Genomic DNA, 8,581 nt, shown 5'->3' with positions numbered 1-8,581 from the left:
TCCTCAACGAAAGCTGTCGAATGCAGTTTATGTGATTGCTCTTGATTGTGTGAGGCTCTCACTTGTTTCAGTTCCACAAGAACTAGTCTACAGTAGAATATGTACCACCGTCCTTGACCTTGTGAATAGCTAGTGTATGTTTCATCCCAGATATGGTAAGCATTTTGTACAATATTTGCTAGAGGTTGAAAAACAAAGATTTAAAGTAATAGTTTGGAAGTTATTAATCTGCTTTCATTGTTGGTCCATCCCAAAAACTTTTAACCTAAGATTTCAAACAACTATCCGAACATTCTCATACAGCAACAAACAACAACAACAACAAGAAGCCCAGTATAATCCCACCATGTGGGGTCTGGAATGTGGGGTCTGGGGAGGGTAGAGTGTACGCAAACCTAACCCTCACCTTGAAAGGTAGGGTGGCTGTTTCCGAAAAACCCTCGGCTCAAGAGAGGAGAACAAGAGAGGAAAACAAGACAACAGGTCAGATAGGACCAATCATATCGAAAACAATATGAAAACAAGGAATAACAAAAGCGAGAAAGTCACGGTAGAACAGTCCGGAAAGAAAGGAGCATTAACTACTATAGATAAATAAGATAACCAAAGTATAACGGCCCAACAAATATAAGCAGCAATCAAATGCAGAAATCAAATGATAATAAACAAATGAGCAAAACTACAACTACTATGGTGAAAGGATAGGCCACCTAGCCTTCTATCCTAATCTGGGTCCTCCACAACCTCCTATCTAAGGTCATGTCCTCAGTGAGCTGAAACTATGTCAAATCCTGTCTAATCACCTCTCCCCAATACTTCTTCGGCTTCCCTTTGCCTCTCCTGAAACCGTCCATAGCCAACCTCTCACACCTCCGCAATGGAGCATCTGTGTCTCTCCTCTTCACATGCCCAAACCATCTCAGTCTCGCTTCCCGCATCTTGTCCTCCACCGATGCCACTTCTACCTTGTCTCGGATATCTTCATTCCTAATTCTATCCCTCCTAGTGTGCCCACACATCCACCGCAGCATTCGCATTTCCGCGACTTTCATCTTCTGAACGTGAAATTTCTTGACTGGTCAACACTCCGCCCCGTACAATAAAGTCGGTCTAACCACCACTTTGTAGAACTTGCCTTTAAGTTTTGGTGGCACTTTCTTATCACACAGCACTCCGGAGGCGAGCCTCCATTTCATCCACCCTGCACCAATACGATGTGAAACATTGTCGTCGATATCCCCATCTCCCTGTATAATAGACCCAAGATACTTGAAACTTCCTTTCTTTTGAATGGCCTGGGTACCAAGCCTCACTTACCCGTCAGCCTCACGCGGTAGGCCATTGAACCTGCACTCCAAGTATTCTGTCTTGGTCCTACTCAATTTAAATCCTTTAGAATCCAACGTCTGTCTCCAGCCCTCCAGCTTATCGTTAACTCCGTTGCGAGTCTCGTTAATCAGGACTATGTCATCCGCGAACAACATACACCAAGGCACCACCTTGTATTTGTCGCGTCAATTCATCCATCACTAGGGCGAATAGAAACGGGCGAAGAGCTGATCCCTGATGCAACAGGGAAGTGCTCCGAGTCTCCTCCTACCGTCCTTACCCTTGTCCTAACTCCATCACACATGTCCTTTATCACTCTAATGTACACCGCAGGTACACCTTTAGCCTCCAAGCATCTCCATAGAACCTCTTGGCACTTTGTCGCAAGCCTTTTCTAGGTCAACGAATACCATGTGCAAATCCCTCTTCCGCTCCCTATACTGCTCCACCAATCTCCTTACAGTATGAATGGCTTTTGTAGTTGAACGCCCCGGTATAAATCCAAACTGGTTCTCTGAAATAGACACACCTCTCCTCACCCTCATTTTCACCACCCTTTCCCACACTTTCATAGTGTGACTTAGCAGCTTGATACCTCTATAGTTATTGCAGCTTTGAATGTCTCATACAACATTCAACTTAAATCTATTCGAAGTATTTAGTCAAAAAACTCCAAACAAGTAGACCGTTTGGAGTATCCTTGCAATGACATATCATCAGCGTCAGATATATCATTATCTGATAAGTTGCATCACTTGTTGGAAATTGAAACAAGGGAATAATTATGTATCTTGCATCTCATCGACTCTACTAGCATTTGAAAGTCAATACACAGAGAAAACTAGTATGCCATATTATGGTCAGATACAACACAATAAATAACATAGCAGTATCATTATCTCTTTACAATACTTCCATCATTCTACGAAGTAACTAGTGGCGTGAACTACAAAGAAAGGCTATTACACGGCTTCAGCAAAACCCACACGGGATTTACCAAAGTCAAAGACTGTGTGATACGGCCCCATGAATACATCTCCAAGAATCCTGCAAGTACATATGTGAATTATCATTTTAGGAGAGCGGAAACATATATTAGCTGCATGAAAACGAAGTGGAAAGTGTTGTGTTTGTCTGAAACGTGATTCTGTAGTTTTTGCTTAGAGTAATGTGGTAGTATGAGTGTAGTCCACATTTACTCTTTGATGTTTGTAAATGCAAGGATAACATACCAAAGAGGACCGCGAGGTGGTGGCACATCCAGAGCAGCAAATCCACTGATACAAATTTTAGCAGCCCCTTCTCCGGTTTTAAGAATATACTGTCAACAAAAGTTGTTGGTTAACAGGTGTATTAAAGTTGCCAAAGAAAAAAAAAAAAGGTGTATTAAAGGCAACTAGTTTCATAACAAATGTTACACAGCAATTTGGTCTTGATTACATTTTGTCAAGTAAAATTGCTCCTTTATTAGAAATCACAGTTCTTCTTTCTTTTTGAAATTAGTTCTTCTTTCTCTCCTTTTTACAATCTTGTTATCCCAAACATTCCTTTATAATTTCGGACTCGAGATTGCTCTTGAATTACTTTATTATAGCAGAGTTCAGTTATGTGTTCTTGCTAGCATATCCATCATAATATATTAGTAGATTTTTTTTTTTTTAATATCATATTATTATTAGTTAACTAACAGATAATTGCAGGGATGACTTTCTACTTCATTGAAAATAAGACACTAAACCACCTTCTTTCCACAATACCGACCAAAAAGACAATCAAATTGATATTGATACAACAACAGAGCAGCCTTCTGCCACTGCATTTTATGTTTAACCAATTCAGCAAGTGCAGGTCACTTGTCCTTAACCTATTCTTCATGAGCAACTCAGACTTCAGAGTTCAGGGTGTATTTACTATTTAAGCAGATAACACTAGCGTTCAGGATACAATTACTACCTATTTAAGCAAATAGGTAGCTGTTTTCCAGTTGATTAGTGAGAATCTCTTAAGCAAATAAGTAGTTTTTACAGACTCTGATGGTGATTAACAATATTTATGTAGGTCAGAACTAGAACTAGAGGATTCTGTGGTTGCTTTCTGATTTACAGAGATCAAGATGACAAAAAACGGGGTGCAATTCTACGGTTATATACCACATATGTACATGTAGATGCACTTCAGTATTCAATGAATGAACATGAACTAAGAACGAGTGGAATGGAACCTGTTCTGGAGTGAGCACAAAAGCTTTATCTTTGATGGTGAATGTAATATTTGGCATGGATGAGATGCTGTTGCAGTCGATTACGGATTCTCCCATTGGACTTGGTAATTTTGAACAAAGCTGTAAAACACCAAAGCTTTAATATTATGACGATGTGATACGCTACTTATTGGCTTCTAACAGCAGATTAAGTTGTAACTTTTACCTGATCCACATACTCTAGGACTCTCTCTTTTGTCTCCTTCTGTTTGAGCTGGTTCTGCATCCAAACAACTGCCATTTCACAGGCAGTGCACAATGGTGCTTCACCAACAGAACTTCCTTCAGTTTCCCTTTCAACTACAGTTCTGATATTAGAGCTGCAACAAATTTGGTTCAAACATTAGGTGAATCACATCCAGCATAGCAATTAAAGGACTAAACAGTTAATCTGGAGCCTAAGTAATAAAACAACATTATCAAGTTTTATGCTCATTGTACTAAAGAATGTAATCCTGTTGGATTGCAATACAGAAGGGGAGGTGGTACCTCACATGCTGAGCTCCATCAAGATAACATAAACCTGCTTGTGAACAAACTTGATCAGGTCTCACCTGCAGATCATAGTAACATCTTTTATCCACAAGCACGCTGAAGTATGAAATAAACAAAAGAGGGAACAAGAACAGACCCCTGATACTAGTAAGTCCCAGATCATCTCGCCATACTGTGAAATGATAGTTTTGCATTCCATGCTAACTATTCCTTCTGCTCCAATGGCATGGTTGAGTTGTGTTACTATAGTCTGAAGTTGATTTGTCAGAAGTTAAAAGTATTGTTTCAAATAAAGAGATGGTCCAAGAATATACAACTCTTGAAGGTTTTAACTGAGTAAGATAAAGATAATAGAACATACTGTTGGACCAGCAAGAAGTGATGTTCCAGAATCCACAATAGCAGCACAACCATCTGCACAATAACCTGAAATGGAGAAACAACATGACCTGAACTTAAAACACTTATTCTCTGGGTTAAGAGTCCCATAAATTTTCCTTAAAGAGATATGATATATCTCATTTCAGAACAATAGTAAGTTTTCAGCCGTAAGGTGGAGGGGGTGGGGGCGGGGGGCAAGGGTTTCTTATATGCTACATGTCAGTGTATAACTCATCAAAACTGGATAACAGTAAGTTACTGTCTTAAAAGCAGTAGAGGCACAAAGACAACAGATGCATATTAGGAAACTTTCCACATTTAGTTGCTATAAAGGACCGCGGGAAATGTATATTTTTTGACATACAAATTTGAGGGAAATCTCCATTTCTTGCATGTGATAATCTACTCCCTATTAGCAGTTGTTTAGATGATTACATGGGATTAGATGGGAAATAACTGTTCCTCAACATTAGAAAATGAGTAAAATATACATTCCTTGCATTAGCAGAAAGACTCACCTGTTGATGCGTTGCCGATTAAGAAATCTCCCATATTAAACTGAAAAGGCAAAGGAAAATAATTGATGAAGGATAGCATTAACAAATAGCTGCTTTTAGATTGCACCATCAACGTGCACATGCAACGGATGTAGAAGAAAAGAGCATACAGAAAGCATTCAAGTACCTGCCAGTAGCCCTTCTGAGTCACAGGAACATAAGTATGATTACCCTTGAAGTGCTTTGTATCAACTCCACCAAAAACAAGTTCACCTCCCTCTTTTGCATTTGCATCACGGTTAAACCAGAAAGAGAAGACGGGCTCTTTAACAAGACCTTGCCCCACCATGTTGTACCTACATGCAGATCAGAAGTAAGACAGTCAGACTCCATAAGCTGACAAGAAACTGAACTGAATGCCTAAATTGCAGAGTAACTACCAGACGGGTGTAGCATTTCCAACACAAATTTCCTGGAAACCAAGTCCTAGTATACCATCAAACTTCGCAATTATAAATGTAATACTTGGTTCTCGTGTTGCTTCAATAAACACCTAAAAAAAATTGATGCAGAATTGTCATCAATTGGTAACCAGAGGGGATCATATTATGATATGTTCTAGAACCAGTTGCCAAACAAGTATTCACCTGATCTTTGACTACAAGATCACCAACTTGAACATTATCTTGACTGAAATAGCCAGAGATTGAACCAGTTCCATAACGGATTGAGCAAGATTCCCCTAGATCATAACAAACAGTAAAATACAATCAGAACCATCAAAAGAAAAACCACATCATATCTGGCCCTGCAACTTGATATAATAAAATAAAAATCACTTGGTGATCAATAAGTATAAATAAAAAACAAAGATACTCAGTTACAAAGGAACATGATGATCACCATTTCTTGAATATGTACTGGACTTGCTCGCCTTGTACTTGGAGTGGAACCAGCATGCAACCTGAGAGGATTTCAAATTTAAGGAAAAAGTTCTGATAAACCAGTGAAGGGATAAAAAAGAGCACAACTTACAGAGAAGTAGCATCTTGATGATGGAACCCAGAGGTTAGAACTTCCAGTATCAAAGATAACTTTGAATTTCTGAGGAGGTGAACCAACACCAATCTCTCCATAATATTGGGCATCCAAGTAGTTCTTTAAGGAGACTATATCTAAATCTGAGTCACCCGATTTTTTTTCTATGCCATTCAGATGCTTCCCATACCTGTCTTGGAGTCTGGCTGCTCTTGCAGCATTTATGCTATTAACGTCCAAGCGGTGCTTCTTCAAACCAATTCTAAGAAAATCATCAGAGGAAGCAGGAAGTACAAAGCATGCAATGGCCCATAAAACAAGAGCAGCACAGAGATGCTTATTTTCCATGTTTGCAGAATGCCTGCACTACAACACCAGACAGTAAACAGGGATTTTTAGTTTTCCACATGGTCATAATCCTGTCTTAACAGAAGAGAAAGCTTAGCTTAACTGAACCAACAGGAATTAAATCAGTAAAGATGCAGAAGGAGAACCAGTCAAATCTGTGTCCATGCATATGTAGATTCAAATTTTTCACAGATATCACGCTCTCATTAAATAAAAAAGATGATGCATATATGTTTGTATACCATATCTTGAGAATCACAACTTTTCCCCTAATTACCATGACCAGGTTACAGATTGATCTATTGATTAGGAGCTTTTTTCTTAGTTATTTTTATATAATTTTGGGCACATGTAACATTCCTGCACAACAACATAGAGAGCAGAAAACAGCATACACCCTAGATAATCTTCTTTTAAATTTAATTGCAACTCCTACATCAACTTTCAATCCTTTATACACTATTTACGAAGCTAAAGCTAGAAACTAGTGCAGAAACTTGCAATTTTTTTCCAATGGATGGCATTCACTGTAGTTTCAAACCGGTATTTCCTTTATAAAGTATTACTTACTATAATTTATCACAAACTAAAATAAAAAAATTATCCAAAACTAATTTTACATCTCCTTCAGGTCAATAACCAAGCCAGGACTCAAGTTGTATTATAATTGCTAAGACTGGTAACCTCACCACTTTGATTTCCCAAGGGTCCTGAACTATATCCCCTATATCAGAAACAGTCCACTTTCCATGAAGACTTATCATCACTTACCAGATGAAATTTGTTAGCTCCAAGATCAGTTAAAAATAAACATCCACCAGCTACAAACATAATCTTAGCTCATCCTATTATTCCTTACCTTATTAAGACTTAGGATATCACAAAAGATGCCACTTTTACCCAGAAATTCAGATAGTTATTTTGCAGCTCTACCTTAACCAAGCTAAAGAAATATCAAAAAAAAAATCTTTCTTTTTTCCTCTTTTTTTGATTTTTTTTTTTTTATGAGTGTACAAAAGACTCCTCTTTCACATCAAGAATTACTTCAAGGACAATCACCATCTGATCATCAACCCTTTAGCCCACGAACATAGATGAAAATAAATGAAAAATCAGAAATTGACAGCATGGGTACAAAAGAAGCAAGTCAAACAACTAGACACTCAAGAAAAAAAAAAAAAAAAAAAAAAAAAGAAGTTTAACTGCTAGACAATAGATGATTATCAAGTCTGAAGTAAGTAAAAACAAGTTTATTTATTCCTACTAACAAAAAGATCAAGATCCAACTGGAAAATCACAAGCTGATCATCATCTTGTACAGCTAAATAAAAACCATAAAAAAGAAGATAAATATTTAAAGGTTCAAACCTGAAAGACTGACTAAAGGAAACACAGAGATGTAGGATGTAGGAGAAGAAGCTTTTAGATAGCAAGCACCAACAAGTATGGAGAAGAGAGTGAAAAGATTATTACTATGATTTTATGGGAATGGATACTGCTATTTGTCCTTACCCAACTGAATGGCCAATACAATATTAAAAGTAAGTGGACCACATGCTGTTTGACACGTGAATCAAGATTGTTTATAAGTAGTACCAAAAATGTGCTTGGAATAAATTTCAATACCTAACCTTCAAAAAGAAAAGTTTATTGGCAAGCATTTTCTGAATTTACATATCCTTTTAGCTCAGTGACACTTTAACAAAGAGTTTCTTTATTAGTGGTTTTTCATTTTTGACTTCTTATGCGTTTGTTTTGCTAAAGTCCTTTTTTCTTTTTCTTTTTTTCCTTTTGGTGGCTAGCTTTGTTCGGTGAGAAATAAGTGATGCTAGTTTAGTTGACGTGTATGCCAGGATGCCGCACTTCCCCTCTCTTCTTTTTCTTTTCCTTTTCCTTTTAATTTGTTTTGAACATTAATTAATTTATTTATCTGAACTTAAAGTTTTTCAGAAAATAATAGTAGCATTCAGCTTTTAAAATTAGCAAGGTCACTAAATAGGATTGGAAGAGTACATTTTAATACATTATCATATTGGAAAATTGCCTGGTCAACAAAGAAACTCTATCTATTTTCAAAATTTTTAGACCTCATCTTAGATATTTACTATAGTAGTTTCTTTGTTTGATTGTACATGCGTGCTTGACGAAAATCAGCTAGAAATTTCCTCCAAAGATGTTGACAAAGGGATATCAATCATGGTGCATTGTTATGTATGAAATGATGGTAGCGTTT

The 8,581-nt window shown here is 37.5% G+C and overlaps 1 protein-coding gene across 2 annotated transcripts; it reads right to left on the bottom strand.

The window, feature by feature from the left end:
* Positions 1–2,094: 2,094 nt before the first annotated feature.
* LOC132598517 (cyprosin-like) lies at positions 2,095–7,874 on the bottom strand. Of its 2 annotated transcripts, none has more exons than XM_060311440.1 (14): positions 7,717–7,874; positions 5,998–6,361; positions 5,866–5,926; positions 5,610–5,704; positions 5,403–5,515; positions 5,150–5,318; positions 4,984–5,023; positions 4,446–4,510; positions 4,221–4,334; positions 4,079–4,143; positions 3,756–3,909; positions 3,551–3,670; positions 2,562–2,650; positions 2,095–2,376 (listed from the first exon to the last, which is right to left on the bottom strand). In XM_060311440.1, the coding sequence occupies exons 2-14, from the start codon at positions 6,346–6,348 to the stop codon at positions 2,292–2,294; spliced, it is 1,521 nt and encodes a 506-aa protein (XP_060167423.1). In that variant the 5' UTR covers positions 6,349–6,361; positions 7,717–7,874; the 3' UTR covers positions 2,095–2,291. The 2 variants fall into 2 exon arrangements, with proteins under 2 accessions (XP_060167423.1, XP_060167424.1); XM_060311441.1 differs by having other exon boundaries at positions 5,998–6,366; positions 7,717–7,871.
* Between the last annotated feature and the right edge of the window lie 707 nt (positions 7,875–8,581).

This window comes from Lycium barbarum, chromosome 6 (assembly GCF_019175385.1).
Source record: "Lycium barbarum isolate Lr01 chromosome 6, ASM1917538v2, whole genome shotgun sequence".
Lineage (NCBI taxonomy): Eukaryota > Viridiplantae > Streptophyta > Magnoliopsida > Solanales > Solanaceae > Lycium > Lycium barbarum.
This window is presented reverse-complemented; position numbering and strand designations above follow the sequence as displayed.

Bases quoted from the DNA above. Each gene is read 5' to 3' on its own strand.
- LOC132598517 (XM_060311440.1), bottom strand. From the start codon at position 6,348: ATGGAAAATAAGCATCTCTGTGCTGCTCTTGTTTTATGGGCCATTGCA. The intron at 5,319-5,402 runs GTAGTTACTCTG...ATCTGCATGTAG, and splicing joins GGAAATGCTACACCCGTCTG to GTACAACATGGTGGGGCAAG. The intron at 4,511-4,983 runs GTGAGTCTTTCT...TCTCCATTTCAG, and splicing joins AATCGGCAACGCATCAACAG to GTTATTGTGCAGATGGTTGT.